Source organism: Mobula birostris, chromosome 16 (genome assembly GCF_030028105.1).
Source record: "Mobula birostris isolate sMobBir1 chromosome 16, sMobBir1.hap1, whole genome shotgun sequence".
Classification (NCBI taxonomy): domain Eukaryota; kingdom Metazoa; phylum Chordata; class Chondrichthyes; order Myliobatiformes; family Myliobatidae; genus Mobula; species Mobula birostris.
In genome coordinates, this window is record NC_092385.1 from 43,901,590 (window position 1) to 43,923,837 (window position 22,248).

A 22,248-nucleotide genomic window follows, 5' to 3' on the forward strand; every position below is an offset into this window, starting at 1 on the left:
GTTGATTGGGGAAATCAGCTGGATTACAGGAGGGGGAATTTTCTAGAGTGCTTACAAAATGACTTTTTAGAGCTGCTCGTGATTAAGCCCACTATTTTGTTCAATGAACCAGAATCAATCTACAGGTAAAAGAACTCTTAGGGGCAAGTAAACATAATATGAATGCATTCACACTGAAATTTGAGAGGGAGAAGCTGAAGTCAGATGTATCCGTATTAGAGTGAGTAAAGGGAATTACAGAGCATGAGAAAGGAGCTGGCCAGGATTGGTTGGAAAAGAACACTGGCAGGGATGACAGCAGAGCAGCAATGACTGGAATTTGTAGAAGCATTTTGGAAGGAAAAGGATATACAGTATACATCCCAAAGAGGAAGTAGTATTCTAAAGTAACAATGACACAACTGTGGCTAACAAGAGAAGTCAAAACTAACACAAAAGGCAAAGAGAGGGCATATAATAGCACAAAGATTAGTGGGAAGTTAGAGAATTGGAAAGCTATTGAAAACCAACTGGAGGCAACTTAAAAAAGTGATTAAGAAGGTAAAGAAGGAATACAAAAGTAAGCTAGCCAATAATATTGAAGAGGATGACAAAAGTTTCTTCAGAAACATAAAGTAAAGTGTAAAAGAAAGGTAAGATTGGATATCGGACTGCTGGAAAACAATGCTGGAGAGGTAGTAATGGGGTCAACAAAACAGCGGACAAACTGAATAAGTATTTTGCACAGTATTCACTGTGAAAGACATTAGCAAAATGGCAGGAGTTCCAAGTATTAGGGGGCATAAATGTGTGAAATTACCATAACTAGAGAGAAGATTCCTGGAAAACAGAAAGATCTGGAGATAGATAAGTTACTTGAACCAGACAGTGATCACCCCAGGGTTCTGAAGGAGGTGGCTGAAGAGATTATGGAGGCATTAGTGATGATCTTTCTAGAATCACTAGATTCAGGACTGGCTTCAGAAGATGGAAATTTGCAAATGTAACACCACCTTTCAAGAAGGGAGAGAGGCAGAAGAAACACAACTATAGGCCACTTGGTCAGACCTCAGTGGTTGGGAAAATGTTGGAGTCAATTATTAAGGATGATGTCTCAGAGTATTTGGAGGTACTTGACAAAATAGGCTGTAGTTAGCATGGTTTCCTCAAGGGAAAATCTTGCCTAAAGATATTCCCTATGGTAGGAGAGTCTAATTCCAGAGGACACAGCCTCTTAATGGAGGAGGGTCCTTTTAGAATGGAGATGAGGAGGAATTTCTTTTGCCAGAGAGTGGTGAATCTGTGGAATTCTTTGTCACAGGCATCTGTGAAGGCCAAGTCTTTATGTATATATAAGGCAGCAGTTGATAGATTCTTGATTGGTCAGGGTATGAGGGGATACCAGGGGAAGGGATGAGATTGGGGCTGACGGAAAAAACTTAATGGGTCAAATGGTCTAATCCTGCTTCTCTATCTTATGGTCTTATGGTTTTGTGGTCGAATTGGAAGAAATAGACAATAGACAATAGGTGCAGAAGTAGACCATTCGGCCCTTCGAGCCTGCACCGCCATTCTGAGATCATGGCTGATCATCTACTATCAATACCCGGTTCCTGTCTTGTCCCCATAACCCTTGATTCCCCGATCCATAAGATACCTATCTAGCTCCATCTTGAAAGCATCCAGAGAATTGGCCTCCACTGCCTTCTGAGGCAGCGCGTTCCACACCTCCGCAACTCTCTGGGAGAAGAAGTTCCTCCTCAACTCTGTCCTAAATGACCTACCCCTTATTCTTAAACCATGCCCTCTGGTACTGGACTCTCCCAGCATCTGGAACATATTTCCTGCCTCTATCTTGTCCAATCCCTTAATAATCTTATATGTCTCAATCAGATCCCCCCTCAATCTCCTTAATTCCAGCGTGTACAAGCCCAGTCTCTCTAACCCCTCTGCGTAAGACAGTCCGGACATCCCAGGAATTAACCTAGTGAACCTACGCTGTACCCCCTCTGCAGCCAGGATGTCCTTCCTTAACCCTGGAGGCCAAAACTGCACTCAATACCCCAGGTGTGGTCTCACCAGGGCCCTGTACAAATGCAAAAGGATTTCCTTGCTCTTGTACTCAATTCTCTTTGTAATAAAGTGCAACATTCCATTAGCCTTCTTCACTGCCTGCTGCACTTGCTCATTCACCTTCAGAGACTGATGAACAAGTACTCCTAGATCTCTTTGTATTTCACCCTTACCTAACTCCACACCATTCAGATAATATTCTGCCTTCCTGTTCTTGCTCCCAAAGTGAATAACCTCACACTTATTCATATTAAACGCCATCTGCCAAGTTTCTGCCCACTCACCCAGCCTATCCAAGTCACCTTGAATTCTCCTAACATCCTCATCACATGTCACACTGCCACCCAGCTTAGTATCATCAGCAAACTTGCTGATGTTATTCACAATGCCTTCCTCTAAATCACTGACGTAAATCGTAAACAGCTGTGGTCCCAATGCCGAGCCCTGTGGTACCGCACTAGTCACCACCTGCCATTCCGAGAAACACCCATTCACTGCTACCCTTTGCTTTCTATCTGCCAACCAGTTTTCTATCCATGTCAATATCCTCCCCCCAAGGCCATGAGCTCTGATTTTACCCACCAATCTCCTATGTGGTACCTTATCGAATGCCTTCTGAAAGTCAAGGTACACCACATCCACTGGATTTCCCGCGTCTATCTTCCTGGTTACATCCTCGAAAAACTCCAATAGATTAGTCAAGCATGATTTGCCCTTGGTAAATCCATGCTGGCTCGGCCCAATCCTATCACTGCTATCAAGATATGCCGCTATTTCATCTTTAATAATGGACTCTAGCATCTTCCCCACTACTGATGTTAGGCTAACAGGGCGATAGTTCTCTGTTTTCTCCCTCCCTCCTTTCTTAAAAAGTGGGATAACATTAGCCATTTCCCAATCTTCAGGAACTGATCCTGAATCTAAGGAACATTGGAAAATGATCACCAATGCATCCACAATTTCCAGAGCCACCTCCTTTAGTACCCTAGGATGCAGACCATCTGGACCTGGGGATTTGTTAGCTTTCAGTCCCATCAGTCTACTCATCACCGTTTCCTTCCTAATGTCAATCTGTTTCAGTTCCTCTGTTACCCTATGTCCTTGGCCCATCCATACATCTGGGAGATTGCTTGTGTCTTCCCTAGTGAAGACAGATCCAAAGTACTTATTAAATTTGTCTGCAATTTCTCTGTTTCCCATAACAATTTCTCCCAATTCATTCTTCAAGGGCCCAACATTGTTCTTAACTATCTTTCTTCTCTTCACATACCTAAAAAAAACTTTTGCTATCCTCCTTTATATTCCTAGCTAGCTTGCGTACATACCTCATTTTTTCTCCCCGTATTGCCTTTTTAGTTAAGTTCTGTTGCTCCTTAAAAATTTGCCAATCATCCGTCTTCCCACTCACCTTAGCTCTGTTATACTTCTTTTTTAATGCTATGCTATCTCTGACCTCCTTTGTCAACCACTGTGACCACTTTCCCCCCCTTGAATCCTTCCTTCTCCGGGGGATGAACTGATTTTGCACCTCGTGCATTATTCCCAAGAATACCTGCCATTGCTGTTCCATTGTCTTTTCTGCTAGGATATCCGACCAGTCAACTTTGGCCAGCTCCTCCCTCATGGCTCCATAGTCTCCTTTGTTCAACTGCAATACTGACACTTCTGATCTGCCCTTATCCCTCTCAACTTACAGATAAAAACTTATCATATTATGGTCACTACCTCCTAATGGCTCCTTTACTTCAAGGTCACTTATCAAATCCTGTTCATTGCACAACACTAAATCCAGAATAGCCTTATCCCTGGTCGGCTCTTGTACAAGCTGCTTCAAAAATGCACCCCATAGGCACTCTACAAACTCCCTATCCTGGGTTCCAGTACCAACCTGATTTTCTCAGTTCACCTGCATGTTGAAATCCCCCATAACTACTGCGACATTTCCTTTGCCACATGCCATTGTTAACTCCCTATTCAACTTGCACCCAGTATCCATGCTACTGTTTGGGGGCCTGTAGATAACACCTATTAGGGTCTTTTTGCCCTTACTGTTCCTCAGTTCTATCCACACTGACTCTACTTCTGATTCTATGTCCCCCCTTGCAAGGGACTGAATCTCATTCCTCACCAACAGGGCCCCCTCTCTGCCCACCTTTCTGCCCTTCGATAGTACGTATACCCTTGTACATTCAATTCCCAGGTCTGATCCCCCTGCAGCCATGTCTCCGTTATCCCAACAACATCATAGTTACCCATTTGCACCTGAGCTTCAAGATCATCTGCCTTATTTCTGACACTTCGTGCATTCAGATATAGAATTTTTAACCCATTTCTCCTCTCTCTGTTTAAATCGCTGCCTATTGTGCATAACCCAGCTCCCCGAACTCTCACCAGGCTATACGCCCCTTGAAATATCGAGAACATTTTCAGTGAACCTGACAAATGGAATTATGGAAACAAAGTTCAACTCTCTATTAGAGATGAACATACAAGATATTCAAGAGCTGAAGCTCAATGCTGAGACTCGGAAAAGTGGTTCTGGATGGAGAATGTTGTGAAGTTAAGCAGTGATGGATTATGGAGATAAGACAATAGTCACACACTGGTAGCTCCAACTACATTGCTTCCTTATCTGTCACAATAGATAACTTTCTAAGACCCATGGATGTGGAAAGGTTGATTGCCAGATTCTCCCAATAGTGATGGAATCCAAAGTTTAACAGACAAGCTCAACAAATGCTTGAAAGATGCAGGACAGGCAGAAAGAAAATCCTGGAGCAGTGGAAAAGCTATCACAAAAGCTTCCCTATCTGCTCCCTTTTTACACTTTCGAGTGGACTACATTATTTTGCCAAAGAGTCAAGGATACTCAGATGTCCGGGAAAGAGTGGACAAGATGTATGTTTCAAGACGCTGTTCCAACGAGGAAGGTGGCTGCCACACACTCAGCAATACTTTGATCATGGACTGTATTCTTGGATGGGATTGCCACGCCACATCGACTGGAGTGTTTGTTAGGAATTATGTTGACTGGTGAACATTGAATGGTCTTTTCATTGTCCACAACACCCAGAGCCATTAGGACAAGTCAAATGAATGAATGGAATCATCAAACAATGAAGAAGGCGTACCATGGCCTGCGGCTCTTCCTATGATCTTGCGTAGCATCACAGCAACCCCAAACAAGGAAACTAAATTAAGTCCTTTCAAGGTGGTAACTTGGTATGCTAAGTCCCTGCAGTGAACCCATGATTTAAGAGAGGTTTATATACACATTATGTCGAACAGTTTAGTTAATTATTATGTGAAATTAAATAAAGCTGTCCAGTCTGCTTCTTAACAGTTTTCTGCTGTTTGTGATGATACAACAGAAGAGGGATGCACACTGATTCCTGGTGAGTGGATCCTGATTAAGAAACTGCCTAATGATCCACTGGGAGCTCAATGGGAAGGTCCTTATCAAATGCTAATTACCAACTCAGCGGTGAAGGTTGAACACAAAAGTAAGTGGATACATAGCAGCCACTGCAGACGAGCTAATGTGGTATCCAACAAGGACAGCCAGTGCTGTCGTTAATATGTCAGTAACCTCTGACATACACCTACACTACTTGGCTACCATGAACAAATCACTGACCATCCAGAAGACTTGGAACAAAGTCGACAACGACTGGACTTTAGTCCAATATTAGTTGTTGCTATATTTCTGCCCGTTATTCCTACTTACAATGAGTACTAAAATGCCTTATCATAGTTTACATCTATTTTACTTATATAGGGGTAATGATTAATAAAATGAAGGGGGGAATTGTTGAATTAAACTGTTCAATTATTATTTTCTTTGCAGTATGTCAATTAAACACCTTCAGGTATTTTTTTTATAACTACTTATATACATATCACTGTTCAGCATGTTGTCTGGTAGCCATAGTATGTTTATGCAGTTGTTCAGTGTGTGCCCTAGTGGTTACAATTATGTGAATCTGGAAAGCTCTGGAAGCTTCTCTGGTGCTGCGTTATTTGAATAGGGTCCAACTGAGATTGGGTGGGACTACAACCAGAGGTTATGGGTTAAGGGTGAAAGGTGAGAAGTTTAAGGGGACACGGGGGAAATCTCTTCACTCACAGAGGGTTGTGAGATTGTGGAATGAGCTGCCAGCACAAGTGGTGCATGCAAGCTCAATTTCAACATTTAAGAGAAGTTTAGATAGGCACATGGATAGTAGAGATATGAAGGACTATGGTCCCGGTGCAGGTTGATGGGACTGGGCAGTTTAAATGGTTTTGACACGGACTAGATGAGCCAAAGAGCCTGCTTCTGTGATGTACTTCTCTACGACTCTATCTGATTGGCTGAATCTTATCTGTAAATTTGAATGCCATGTTTCTTATTTCAGCTGGCAATGCTACTGCGACACTGTATTCTCCTTTGAGATCAATAAAGTATCTATCTATCTTACCTATGGATATAAAAAGAGCTAACCACATGGCAACTTCATCTTCTTTCCTTCTTTTGCTTCTTCTCTCTCTCCTGTTACTAGCATCTGTTCCTGTACTGTCTATTTTCAGGTTTCTTTGTTCAATTAATGCTTAATAAAATGATCATGAAGCCACAAGTGCTGTGCATCTTTCCTGACTTCTGAAAGAACCTTGGATTAAAACCATTCGAATCCAACAGGTGTATATGGAACTTAGTCAGATATCCCCATGATAAGCTCATTGACAATATCAGGCGGCAGGGAACTTGTCTGCGTGGATTTTGTATTGCCTTGCTCACAGCTGGAACATATTCTACCTGGAGGGTGGTGACCAGTTATGTTCTGCAGCATTTGTTCTGGAACCCCAACTCTTTGTGATTTTATAAATGACTTGGTTGAGCAAGTAGAAGGGGGGGGGGGTTAGTAGGTTTGCAGATGACACAAAGGTTGGTGATGTTGAGGGTAGTATAGAAGTTCGTTGTACATTATAAAAGGATGCAAAACTGGGCAGAGAAGTGGTAGATGGAGTTCAATCAGCAAAAATGTGAAGTGAAGCACTGGAAGGTCAAACATGAAGACAAGAGTACAATATTCATGACAGGATTCTCAGCAGTGTAGAGGAACAGAGGGAACTTAGGGTGCATGTCCATCAATCTCTCCAAATTGTTGCACAAGTTGATAGGGTTGTTAAGAAGTTGTATGATGAACTGGTCTTATTAATTGGGGCATTTGAGTTAAAGAGCCATGAGGTAATGTTGTAACTCTATAAAACTCTGGTTAGGTCACTGGTGGAAGAGGTTGATACAACAGTGACATTTAACAGACCTCTGGATAGGTACAGGGAAGTAAGAAAAATAGAGGAGTTGTGGGCTGTGAAGGAGGGAAGGGTTAGATTGATCAGGGAGTAGATTTTATAGGTTAGCACTTCATCATGAGCCATAGGGCCGGTACTGTTCTATGTTCTATGTTCCCTGGAACTGAATCTAAATAACTGGATTTAACTTAATTTACATTATAATCAGTTTCTCTGGTTTATTCATCAAACATTGAAAATATTTCTGTTTTGCTCTTCGTGTTAAAATTATCTTCCACTGTTATAGAGAAAATGTTAAAACAGATCTGGCAAAGCAAGGACATTACCTTCCACTGTTACAGAGAAAGCATGCTTCACAACACCAAAAGCATTTTCGGCCTTGCACTGATATTTTCCATTATCAAGTTCTGTCACATTAACTATCTTCAATGTTTTATTGAAATTCTCTTCTGTTGCTCGATGTTTAGGCATATCACCATCGACCTTAGACCATGAGATTTGAGGTGTGGGACTACAAAAGAAACAAATGATGGTTGGGAAATAATCTGATCCTGCCAATTAAAATTCACAATATAAATCATAAAAAGGGCAAAATTAACAAATTTTCCACAAAATAATTACACAGCTAATGTTAGTTACAGTACCATTGTTCAAAATATAACTTAATGGAATGTATGCAAACCTGTAGCACAGTAGGTAATTCTGGAAATGAAGGACACTATGTATGTTACAAAAGTCACAATGATGAAAAATTGCTAAAGGAAGATGAATATCTGTGAGTACACCATCATTTTTTGGAGCAAGACTAACATTATTTAGAGGGCAAACTTACACAGCTTCTTCATACAGACAAAATAGTCATTAATTGTTTCAAAGGTTACTTTGATTTTACTTACAGCCCTTCAGCAATACACTCCAGTTGAAGCGTTTCTCCTCGCAGTGCAGTTATCTGTGAACTGCTACCAGAAGGTGTCAGAAAACTCGGGGATCGATCCTTTATTGAATTTGCTGCAAGTTAAAGAAATTCAATTTTAACGTGACCTTAGGTGAACAAATTTTCAGGAATGGCAGTTTCAATATTGTTAACGAGCTTGGTTAGTGGCACAGCAGTTAAAGAAAGCAAAATTAAGATTCAAGCTACTTATGAAAATTTGGTTAGTGTTCAGCGAAAGATTTCAAACGACCAGACAGAAGTAAAATAAAAAATCTGCACCAGAGACCGTAAAAGCCAGAAACACCAATATTTCCCAAGAGTCAAGGAGTTCATGATTTAATGAATATACTGGTAGTAAGCCCCTGTAATATAAAATCTAAATGTTCACAGTAGGAATTTTGCAGTTGCCCAGTGTCTTAAGTAAGATGTCATTATCATAACAAACTTGAGCGCTGAGGGGTTGTTTGAATCAAGGTTACTGAGCGAAGCTGGACTCCACACAAGTAACAACTTATTACTTGGGTGTCACATCACCTAGTGCTCAGTGGATGTAATTACAGCACAGGGCATTCAAATTCGGAGTTCAATCCTGACATCCTCTGTAAGGAGTTCCAGTGCCTCCTCGCCATGGAATGTTTCCTCCCACAGTCTAAAGACATATTTGGTAGGTTAATTGGCCATTATACATTGTCTTGTGATGAGGTTCGGCTTAAGTCGCCATTGTCAGGGGTGCTGGGCGGTGCAGCTCGAAGGACCAGAAAGGCCTATTCCCCCCTGTATCTCTAAAAAAAATAAACAACTGGGCCATTAGTTAACACATAAACATAAGCTACCTTAAAGTAAAATTACTATAGATTTCAGTGAGTTGTTACACTGATATGAACTTTTCCTGGAATACCCCAAAATAATACATGATTTTTTGACCACATACAGAATTACATCATTCTGATAAAATAATTACCCTAATTAATTATCAAAGCTACCACTATGCATTCAAATATATCAATAAGCAATAAATTTTATATTTGGTTAGCTCTGAAGTTTTGCAGAGTCTAAAGCAAATGTGTGTACCTATCAATTAACTTGTAGGTGTATGAAAAGAATCATGAAACTTTCACAAGCTCTCCTCAGTAAATAATTCATTGTGCAAGTTGCATTGAAGGAAGAGTTAAATGTATAACAAGCTGCAAATTTTTGATTATTTTATTCAAGTGCTACATTTTAAGACCAAGAAATCATAATGACCCTACATGTCAGGATGTCTTCATTGTTAATCTGTGCTCTTGGAAACAATGGACAAGGTCATAGTTTGAAGCCATATGTTCAGCACATAGGATACACATGAGCCCACTCAGTCTTTCTGGCCTGCTCTCCCATTATGGCTGATCACTACCTGCATTCCTTTTGTTGTTCTACATCCTTTTATCCCTTCCCAAATATGCCAATTTTGATCCTAAGAGTTTCTGTTATCACTGTCTCCAAGAGAGGCTGAAACTATGTCTTACATTTTCCCGAAAGAAAGAATATACCTTCCAAATTTGTTTTTCAAAAAGTGATCAGATTTAAATAGTTGTACCTGGCTTTGTCTTGTAACATTCATTGTTTGAACTACCAACTCTTTCTTCTATTAATTGTTCAAGTTATTGTTTTCATTTTTATTTTGATATGTAAAGCTTGTTTCTTCCTTGTAATGCTAACATGATAATGAGCCTATCAGCATTCTGTTATGAATCCATCTCCTTGTTGAACTTGCAGAAGCATGAAATTTTGAGATAATAAAACAGAACAATAATTCCAGATAATGTTCTGGATTCCCCCAGTGGAGGAAATAGATTGTGCTAAACATGATTTCAATATTTATGAACAATTCACTCAGATCCCACTTCAATTTTCAATAATTTTAATATTTTCTCCAAAGATACTGTCTTTCCTGCTGAGTATTTCTGAGTTGCTCTTATTTTTACTTCAAATTTCTTCCATAGGCCACATTTTCTTCAGAAATTCTCTGATGACTCAACAATAGTTGGGTGTATAAAGAGAGGACAGGAGGAGGAATACAGGGTGAAGGTGGAGGACTTTGTCAAATGGTGCAAGCTGAATTATCTGCATCTCAGCATTAGTAAGACGAAGGAGATGGTGATGGACTTTGGGAAGACTAAGCCTACATTGCTCCGTTATTACTGATGGTGAGGACCTACAGGTACCTAGGGGTGCAACTGGATGACTGACTTGAGTGCAGCACCAACACAGAGGCTGTGTACAAGAAAGGCCAGAGTTGTCTCTACTTCCTGAGGAGGCTGAGGTCCTTTGAAGTCTTTTGCAGGCCTCTTCTTCATAGTCATAGTCATACTTTATTGATCCCGGGGGAAATTGGTTAAACGTTTGACCAGTTTGTTGTCGCCAGCACCATCTTCCGTGTGGTGGTGCGCTCGGGCAATGGCATCAACACGAGTGATGCCAACAGACTCAATAAATGGATTAGAAAGATGGCTCTGTTATAGGAGTCAAACTGGACACACTGGAGACTGGTAGAACAAAGGACCCTATGGAAATTTTGGACAATGTTTCTCACACACTGCATGCCACTTTAGCTGAACAGAGGAGCACTTTTAGTAATAATAATAATAAGAAGAAGAAAGCCCTTAACTCCGAGTGGAGTCATTGGGATACCATCATGACGGCATTTTTTTTAGCAGGCTTTCTTATTTTTATGAGCTCGCTAGCTTGACACTCAACCCAGCATGGATGGAAAGCATGCAAGGGAGCCGGCTGGATTCGAACTCGGGAGCCTTCACTGCAAAGTCCGGCACTGATACCACTACGCCACCAGCTGGCTACTTTAGACTAAGACAACTGTGTTGCTCCAAAGAGCGCCATATGAGGTCATTCTTACCCTTGGCCGTTAGGCTCTATAATGAGTCACCCTATAGCCAGGGAAGTAATGAGCCCCTCCTGTATGTTTGTAGTAACTTTATTTTTTTATTCTTTCTACTGCTCTTCTAATATTTATATCTCTGCACTTGTAATGCTACCTTGACACCATAATTTCCTTTGGGATCAATAGAGCATTTATCTATCTATTTTATTTCTTGTATTTTTTCCCTCGCTTATTTCTCTCTCTTCATTGCACGGTTAAGACACATTCTTTGTCCTGTATTCAGTGAAAAATAAAATTTCCATTCTATTATCAAAGTATTAGCCTGGATCTCAAGGCAGCTACTTGAATCTGATGGGATGAAGTTGCTTGGCCACAGATTCACAATAGAGGGCACTCTGTTCAAACAGACTACATGTCTTTGCCAGCAGGGCTGCTGAAAATCGTTGGGTATTTCTTCCACAACTAGCAGCAAGCTCAATGCATCAATGCTGATTTTGTATTATAATCTGCAAATTTAGTGCCTCTGAGAGTTAAGCAAGTTATTTCACAACAAAATGCTGAAAAGCTCATGATCATATTGTGATTCATTTGATTATGAAGAAACAAGCTTTACATATCCATGTAAGGAAATGAAAACAAAGTAAACTGAGCAAATGATAAAGGAAAGGGTTGATAGCTTAAATAATAAAATGTAAGAACAGAAACCCAAGCACAGCTATTTAAATCTAACCACTTTTAGGGAAACATTTTAAAAAGGCATATCATATATGTGCATTGTATATGCATGTGCTGTTAATGCACTTAATACCTGAGGAGATAGGAGGGCAGGGGTAAAATAATACAGATGAAAATAAACCAGGGTACCTTCTCAAACCAAGTAGCCTGTAGAATAAGCCATATACATGACATTAAAGCAGCACATAATGCCTATCTGATTAATGTTGCAAGGCTTCTCCCACACTGTCTCAATACTCTTCCATTACATTCTCCCTGTGCCCTGAGTTTCATTCCTGGTCCATATTTATGGGGTGTTACCCAGGGTGGAAGAATAACAATGAAAATGGCCAGGACCAGGCCAGTTCCTTTACATTACAACACCCATCAGCTGATCATAAAAAGAGAAATGGATAATCCTAGACCATTCAATTTTCAACATAAAATATGAGGACAAGAAAGGACAACAATCACATCCAGTTACTTTTAGTTACTGATATCCTATGGCATGAAAAACACACTACACATGATCTTTGTCCACGGACAACATTGGATTCACATGTGGGTCATAACCAAAATGTTTTTGTTGGGTAAGTGAATATTTTATTGAATAATAATGGTAACAATGGAGGTGGGAAGCTCTAAGTTTTAGATGTGACAATATTTCAAAAACACTCTGCAATAACAGCACAAAGAAATGAACGTCTTTTAAAAAAGGCAAATAAAGACCTTGCATGTTTCAAATATGAAATAGATTTGGTGAAATCAATTTGTGCTTCAAGTGGAGCTTATCAGAAACTGTATTATTTTCCTTCCAGTACCTGAGCAAGCTATCACTTATTTGTTAACAAGGTAAAAAACAGGATAATCTTAAATCAGTTTGAATCTGACCCAGATGCACTAAAGCAAGGTTACCTCCGACTTCAGAAATGTTATTTCTCAATGAACTCCCATGTTAGATAGTTAATTGTGTAAACAATCCCTCACAGGTTTTAATCTAATTTTCATGGTAACTTATTTCAGTTATGAAGCACGCAATAATTCTCTTTTCCTACACTGTTGCAGTGCGGGAAGCATTTTAAATCATCTATTTCTCAGCCCGAAACGTCGACTGTACCTCTTCCTAGAGATGCTGCCTGGCCTGTTGTGTTCACCAGCAACTTTTATGTGTATTGTCATAAGGTATTTGATTTTAAGTGAAAATAAATGAAACATAAGTAGTTTCTGTTTCTTTGCTAATTCGAATGCATAATTTAAAAAATATGCTACGACAGTTAAAACATTTACTTTTGAATCTTTCACAATGGAAGTCCTATACAACAGCAGTATTGATATTGAATCAGTAGTTCACCATTAATATTTATATTGCACAATGATGTCAGGAGGTTTCTTTGAAATTCAATTGTGGCTTCACCCTACTATGTGGAATGCTTTTTTAAAGATGATGTAATTTCTAAATTTTTGAAACAGACAGGTAATCACTAATGAATACCTCAATTTACTTGAAGTTAGAGAATACCAGTAAATTGACTTTGCCTTTTATTTGGATATTTTAGGAGTTGGCTCATTAAGAGGAGAAGGTAAATATGAACAGCAGAACAACTGAGCAGAAATATAATTGCATGGAGGTTATCACAAAGGTTTTACCAAATTATGATCATTTTGATTTCTTTCCCCATATCCAGAGCAATTTCTACACAAGACAGTATAATTTAAATTAAGTATAATTAAATGTAATTTCAATTACTTCACTTCAAGAATTAGGTAAACCTTTTTATCGTATTGTTATAACATTTTTGACACCAAAGATGAACCACAGCATTTAATAATCGTTATTATGCTTCAATTTGTAAACAAAGTCAAAGCACCTAGAGCAACATAACAAACAAACCTTATACTGTATACATATTTTAAAGAATGCACTAAAGAAATATGATTGGGGGCTCTTTTGGAGTGTCCCTTGCACAAAGCCTTGTAATAGGCAAATGCAAGCATGATCCATACAGTTAACAGAAAAAAAACACACGCTATTCATAAACCCAGGAGAGTTTGGAGATGTTGAAAATCCAGAGCAACATACACAAAATGCTGAAGGAACTCAGCAGGTCAGGCAGCATCTGTGGAAATGAATAAACAGTCGACTTTCAGACCGAGACCCTTCATCAGGATTGGAAAGGGTGGTGGAAGATGCCAGAATATGAAGTGGGGGAAGGGGGGGGGGAGGGATAAAGTCAGAAGCTGGCTGATAGGGAAAGCCTGGTATACATTCATACTTACATACATTGTTTTTAAATATCTCATTATTTTTCCCAAAATATCCCCTACACCAAGCAGAAACCTAAAAGCTAAATGCTAATTCCCAAGGAAAAGTTGAACTCATGTGCATGACCTCGTGTTCCTCCATGGGCAGCAGAAATATACACACCGATGATTTTTATGTTGATCTCCTTAGACAGCTCTGAAATATTGTGCTCTTAACCCTTCTATTTAAAAGTCTTAGTTGCAAGCTGACTAAATGCAAAGTAGTTTTGAAGTGTACATTTGTAACTAACATAAAAGAACCAATAAACTCCATGGCATCAATAATTCAGACCTACAAATGTCTCATCTTTGACACTGAGTGGTGCTAACATGTTTCTGAATATAAGTGCTTAGAACAGGTTTACACCACTGTGCAAATGCAAGTCCCATGCATGAAGGATCTACATCTCATTTTGGATAGTGTACTTCGTTTTACTCATTCAGGATCTAAAAGTCGCTGGCCTGCTAGCAATCATTGATCAGCCAACTGCTCTTGAGCTGAATGGCTTGCTAGGATAGTTCGGAGTGCATTTCAGAGATACCCACAAGAATAAGGACAGCAAATCTTCTTCCCTGGAGGAACTAATTGGATTTTGTGAAAATCTAATGGTTTTGTGTCATGATTATAAAATTCTGGATCATCCAATGAATTTAAATTCCACCATGGTGAACTCAGATCTCTGGACTATTAGAAAATATCTTTGGCATTCTCATCATTTTCCATAATGAGTGCACCATCATCCCATCAGCTTTCTAACATAAATTTTCTAACATACTGCATTCTCCCTGTGGGAGAATTTCCACATCCGGATTTGGTAATAACAAAAAAATAGACATATTGCTGTAATAATTTCTCAAAATGTGAAAATATCCATTGAGAATAAGGATATTTGGAAAGAGATATCCACTCGCAACTTCAACTTTTATTATAAGGTGGAGAAACAGAGCAATAGGAATTGACAGAAACACACTCCAATTACAAAAATATAAAACACTGGGAATACTCAGGTCAAACTGTATCTATGGAAGGAGAAACAGAGTTAACATTTTAGATTGGACATACTTCCACATAACTGAAAATGAGATGAAAGAAACTTGTTAAGTTGCAAATCATAAACCCAAGAGATTCTGCAGTTGCTGGAAATCCAGAACAACACACTCTAAATGCCGGAGGAACTGAGCAGGTTAGATGGCATCTGTGGAGAGGAATAAACAGTTAATGCTTCAGGCCAAGAAACCTTCATCAGAATTTGATTCAGTCTTAGTTTTCTCTCTTTATTCCTTTTTATTCTCTCGGAATAAAGGACATGCCCAGTCTAACCAGCAGTGCATGATCTCCTATTCTGCATTTCCAATCTCCCCCATTCTCCTGTCAATGTTCTCACTCTCCAACTGCTCCCATTCACTCATTGACCTGTTAGCTTTGTTAACAGTTTATCCCCATGGTCACCACAGCCTATCCTGCTGTGCATTCTCAGTATTTTCTGGTTTTATCTTGGATTTCCAGAACCTGCAGGTTTTTTTAAATTTCCATGCACTCCAATTAGATCAGTAATAGGATCACAATAAGTCCCCTGAAACACAACTCCCCTGGACTGCTTCAGATTTATAATCCATACATACATCATGTCCCTTTTTAAAAAAAAATGCAACTATTAGCAAACATGGCATCTTAAATCAGTTTCAAAGCCAAACACAAGTGATGTCCCTGAAAGCATTAAAGATTTTAAGTCACAAATTATTAGCTGCTGGATTAATGCCAAATGTTAAGATTTGCATCACTACGCTGGAAGCATAAGCAGCTGTTAGTGTGCAGTAATTCTAAATGAGTGGCCTTACTCAGCACTTGATTGGACTCACCAGCAGACAGGTCAATATCTATAACAGGTGACTCTGTGTCATTGGGATGTGCAACTGGAACAAACAAGAGCAGTCAAGAAAAATGGGGGAAAACAGATGAGAGGCATCAGGTAAAACAAATTACAATGCACATTTGTTAGGGATTGCTGATTTTCTGATGAACAAAATAATTAATTGTATGCATAACCGAGGACAAACTTCATCACGAACCTGCTGTAAAATAATTCAGGCTTCAGAAACCATAGAAACCATAGGAAAACTACAGCACAGAAACAGGCCTTTTGGCCCTTCTTGGCTGTGCCAAACCATTTTCTGCCTAGTCCCACTGACTTGCACATGGACCAATCCCTCCATACACCTCCCATCCATGTATCTGTTCAATTTATTCTTAAATGTTAAAAAAGAACCCGCATTTACCACCTCGTCTGGCAGCTCATTCCACAGTCCCACCACTCTCTGTGTGAAGAAGCCCCCACTAATTTTCCCTTTAAACTTTTCCCCCTTCACCTTTAACCCATGTCCTCTGTTTTTTTCTCCCCTTGTCTCAGTGGAAAAAGCCTGCTTGCATTCACTCTATCTATACCCATCATAATTTTATATACCTCTTTCAAATCTCCCCTCTATTCTACGCTCCAGGGAATAAAGTCCTAACCTATTCAACCTTTCTCTGTAACTGAGTTTCTCAAGTCCTGGCAACTTCCTTGTAAACCTTCTCTGCACTCTTTCAACCTTATTAATATCCTTCCTGTAAATTGGTGATCAAAACTGAACACAATACTCCAGATTCGGCCTCACCAATGCCTTATACAACCTCATCATAACATTCTGGCTCTTATACTCAATACTTTGATTAATAAAGGCCAAAGTACCAAAAGCTCTCTGTGACGCCACTTTTAGGGAATTTTGTATCTGTATTCCCAGATCCCTCTGTTCTACTGCAATCCTCAGTGATAACAAATAACAATTATAATATTTTTGGTTGTTCAATGCATTACCAACATTGGGCAGGAGGTACAGGAGTCTGAAGGCACACATTCAATGATTTAGGAACAGCTTTTTCTCTGCTGCCATCACATTTCTGAATGGCCCATGACTCAGTTAACACTACTTTCTTATTCTATTCTTTCACAGCTTATTTTATTGTCTTTGCACTGCACTGCTGCTGTAAAACTACCAATTCACCAACATACAAGTCAATGATAATAAACCTGATTCTCAATTCGCTTTGCCTATGGAGCCAGGTCAAGTATACTTTTATTAAAGACCCTTAGCTTATTGTTCAAGCAGCCTTCCTTCATCCACACTTACAGATGGGAATATATATCAGCAAATGTACAGTGAGAGCAATATAACTACTGGCCTGATCATTGCAAATTTATGTTTCTGTTGGATGATTAATATTCTGCTTTTTTAAATCAATCAATATCAATCAGATGTTGGACTCTGAACTTATTTTCATTTCCTTCATTACTTTAATGCCAAAGTCACTTCTGCCTCCATCACAGGAATATTGAAGGAAACTGCACACACTCACTCACAATTTTTCTGTCTGAAAATCTGACACTTCAAACCCGCTTGCAACCAAGTTTTTTACAAAATGATAAACAATATTTACTGATTGCTCTGTTCATTTTTTTTTTACATATAATGCTGAAGAACTAGTGCCCAAAAGGAAGGTGTATTTTCTCAAATATAGAAAATTGAAGGAACGAAGAACAAACAGGTTGAGGAAAAGAGGCAACACCAGAGATCCATTATAGGGCAACCAGTAGCCACCTTCCCACACTTTCAATCATCCTTACAATAAGCAGCTGAGACAGTGTAGGTGAACAGAGTTCACAAGCAGGGTAGCTCTTTTATGACATGCAAAGCAAGAGACAGTGAAAATAAAAGTGAAAACTCTGGAAATGGAAGCAAAGGAGGGCTGATCATCATTTGGACTCCAATGTCAGGGGTCCCTTGATGAAAAGGAGGGTGCCAGCAAAGTGTCAAACTTACTTGTGGTTTTTCCAAGCCTCCCCAAAATGATCCCCAGATTTCACATGGTTCTGGGATCTCATACCAACCTTTAATAGTAAATTAGAGAAGATTTCACTTCAATAAAGAGCTGTCAGAACCTCAATATGCATACTTCGACTCAGTCAGGCCTCGGACAATATAAGAGGAAGTTTTCCAGAGCCACACCCTGGAAAATTTGCAGAATATTCAGATTTATTCCTCTGTGATTAGAAGATACAAGAAATTCCAGAAGGATTTCCATTCCCTTAAAGCAGGGAAAGTAAATGTCATTATCACACATCGAGAAAATTTTGATGGTTTTGCCTAGATCACACAACAGGAAAGTATAAGTGGTTCTGCTTGAAGGAGCAGATGCAGAGAATTCTCTTTTCAGTTTCTTCAAGTTTTCTCTTAAATGAGAGATAAAATATAGACCAATGCCATGGTCATTCCAGGCCCAGAAAAAAATCCAGATTCATGAAATTGGTCAAAGATTCATGAGGCTGATATTGACAGCAAGCATTCACCCACATCTCAAATTCCACATCCATAGCTTTCACTTAGTTGTGAATGAGAAACAAAGGTAGACTCTTAATTCTGTGTTGCAAACCTGATGCAGTATGAGAAGAGAAAAGGTGTTAAGATTGTAATACAAGTGTACTGTAAAGAGAGATGACCAATGTGTCTCTTCACTGATATTCCTGGTTTCATTATTATTGACTGGAAGCGAATGCCATTTGTTAAGCAATATTCAACAGCTTTAAAAATGTGCAGATTATCTATACTGAAAAATTAAAGATCCACTGGTGTTAATGAAGAGCTTCAAGTGGCAGAGGCTTTAAGCTCCTGAGGTAATGAGATTGGTCACACAAAAGTGGCAGTAGAAGCCCTGAAAATTGTAATAGGATCATATGCATACATACACACTGGGAGCAATTTACAGTCTCCAATTAACCTACCAACCTGTATGTCTTTGTTAGATCTCTCTGTAAAGTGTGAAAGCAAGTATCAGACCTTGAAATATGCTTAGTGTTTTGGATCTCTCAAATACCCCATTTCCACTCCTTGCATTAAGGAGTGGAGTAACTGCATCTTTTGTGGAGCACTGGAAGCACAGGCAGTACTCTGTTTCAAGGAACAAAGGAAAGGGGTTGAGGAACGATATGCCAATGTTACTTAGGGGCACTGACACAGCTGGAATAGGAACGCACTCTGACGAAACTTGACAAAGTTCCAGCAGGGATTTAAATTCTACTGATTTAATTAAAGTGTCAAATCTCCAAACATGGTTGGCCAAATAGTTCATAGACTGAATCAGAATATTTTCTCTACTGATCAGACTGATCATGAGATTGATCAATTTTCCTCATTCATGTTGCCAGGATAAACATCTGTAATCACACTGACTAAATGGAAAAGCCCACATATTTTTTGGACCAACACATTTCATATTTATGAGGTAATTCTGTTCAGACTGTGGGAGGAGATTAACACTCTGAGTCGCAAGCTTTCTCTCTCTCTCTCTCTCTCTCTCTCGCTCTATCTGATGAGAGAATGCCTTAAAGGTCTAAATTAATATGTTGTCCAGCAGAAAAGGGGTGAACAGCACAGGATGCTGATAGGATGAAGATAATTAATTTACAGATATATTGCTTCATTATAATCATCTAAGGGAAATATTAGGAATTATTGCCAACAGCGGTGTTTGATTGTCATAATGATTATTTAATTGGTTGGGCAGAAAATGATACACTTTGCAGCACTGAAACCCAATTCTGTTCAGAAATGCACTAATTTTTTGGATTGAGGTAGCAACTCTGCAGCTTACAACTAGTATATAGAATAAAATATTCAAAAATTAATGCTCTAAGTTTTGATAGGAGATTTTGTTCGGTTCATTCGAAGGGAAGTTCAGGGAAAACTGCCTGTTAAAATGAGAGGCAAATGACGTTAATGAGGTTGTGTTGTTTAATTTCGACTATAAATGCAAAACTAGATGAAAGACAGCAAATGATTTTTATGAAAAAAAACTCTTCAAACAAAATGAAAGCAATAATTTCTGGACAGACTATTAAATGTGAAGCTCTGAGTGTGCAAAACCAGTTACATCGCTATTAATAAATTAATTTCAATAAAGTGCAAAATAATAGAAACCCTAATGGCAGATCATTCATAATGATCCATTTAATATGTGGAAATGTCATCTGTAAATCAAAACTAACCAATGTCAAACAACAGGGACATGAGAATGAGTACGTAGTCAAAAACCTGCTGGAAATCTTCAAGAATCAGACACCGCTCTTCTGATAAATACATGGTTGTGTAAAGCTGTCTGAATACGCATTTGTTATTTGACCGGAAGTCAGCTTTCATGTGCCTCAATGTATAGCATTTCTCTGTTGCTTTAATTCCCAAAGATATGTGTGAGCTCCCAGTGCATACTGAGTCTCCTCTGAACAGGGAGGTAAACAGTAACCCCACAGTAAAACAAAAGATGGAAGTTGGCAGTATCACGCTCAACCCAATACACAGCTTGGGCTTGCACTTAAAGCTGGCCCTACTGTCACACCCATTACCTTTACTCTCATTCCAAAACTCTTGAGACTTTCATTCTGCAATGATTCCACAAGTGGATCAGACTGCTGAATCCTGACATCCTGCCTCTAGCAGCAACTAACAGCCTCAGAGACTTCGTCATACAAGACCAGTCCCTAGGTATATAAAGATATCTGATAAACAGGGGTATAATAGAAGTGGATACAATAGGGTCTTTTAAGAGATAGGTACATGGAGTTTAGAAAAATAGAGGCCTATGTGCTAGGGAAATTCTAGGCAGTTTCTAGAGTAGGTTGCATGATCGGCATAACATTGCGGCCGAACTTCCATGTTCTATTTAAAGCTTTGAAATTAACTTTTAAAAACATTAAAGAATAATTTAAATTACTGTCTTAAATTAAGTAGAAATATAAAGTTAAAAATAACAAAAGATTTGCTAAATTTTCCTTTTTAAGAAAAGCTCTGTGATCTATTGAAATGAATAGAACCCTACTAAATATGCTAGCAGTGCCTGGCACTGAGCTGACAGACAAGGTCAGCACACTACAAACTTCCTTCTGCCGAGTTGTGGGTGTCCAGAAGATACTGATCGAGCTGGTTAGCAGCTGTGATTTCATCAGCACAATCATGCTCTGTAATAACTGCAAATATTTAGTCAGAAGTGTGAGTGATTAAAACCACGGATATGCACAGTCATTAGGAAAGTGGCTCAAAAGTACACCAAGATGCTTTTTGGCACATCAGGGAAGGTGGATTGACATTGCCCTTTGGTAATTGGCGAATTACAGGAACATTAAACAGGATTTTGCAGTTTATCAATCCACTGACATGCCAAGATTCCTGGAGCCCTTCAATTAAGATAAGGAACAGCACAGACAATTGAAGGACATTGAAAATATGACATCAAGTCATTATAAGTGAACTTCAATGGCCAACTATGATGACATTCCAGTGCCTTCCCCACTCCAGTCATAATGTAACTGATGGCAAGAAAGCCAGCCCCAGCTCTGTGTCTCTTTTGCTTTCTTCTCCTTCAAGAAGGAAGCTTGCAGCCAGTGAAGAAAGGACAGTGCTTCAAGTTAAGTCAATGTGAAGAGTGATGTGTTATAGTAAGCATAAGAAGGTATCATGAGGTGATATACTTATCATGACATAGGTCAACATGTCACTCACATCCTGTTGGGTCATTAATCTCTTTCATCATTACATCTCCTGACATGGGAAAGTCTCCATCCTGCTTCCATGCAAGTGACATGCTTCCTTTATGTCACTGGCAGTCTACTGTTTCTTGTTGTTAGGGAAATTACTCTCTTACAGCCCCTGCAAGCTTCCAGTGCCCAAGGGAACAAATGATCACCAAGCTGGATTGTCTCAGAAATTATTTTCACCCCAAAATTTGAATAGAGAGCATCTGAATGTGCAGTTTGATGGATTATGATTGGCGGAATAGCAGAAGGAAATGGTAGAAGAGAGAACTGCAAGGCTGCACCTTTGTTTTCGTGAAAGCTGGAAATAATATCATATTAGAACATTAGAAAGTTTTTGACAAGAACAGGTCATTCAGCCTAACAAGCTTGCCAAATTCCTATTCACATATTGTGTTGAAATAACTATCAAGTTTAGATTTGAAAAGGCTGTAAGGTACTACTCTCAACGACACAAC

General features: G+C 39.2%; 1 protein-coding gene across 7 annotated transcripts in view; it reads right to left on the reverse strand.

The window, feature by feature from the left end:
• Positions 1-22,248, reverse strand: part of chl1b (cell adhesion molecule L1-like b) — a 986,835-nt gene that overhangs the window by 520,886 nt on the left and 443,701 nt on the right. For all 7 annotated transcript variants that reach the window (XM_072280601.1, XM_072280605.1, XM_072280603.1 and 4 more), the window contains 3 exons: positions 16,032-16,085; positions 8,241-8,352; positions 7,671-7,855 (listed from right to left, as the gene is read on the reverse strand). In XM_072280601.1, the coding sequence (XP_072136702.1) occupies positions 7,671-7,855; positions 8,241-8,352; positions 16,032-16,085 (351 nt within the window). The remainder of the gene's footprint in view (positions 1-7,670; positions 7,856-8,240; positions 8,353-16,031; positions 16,086-22,248) is intronic.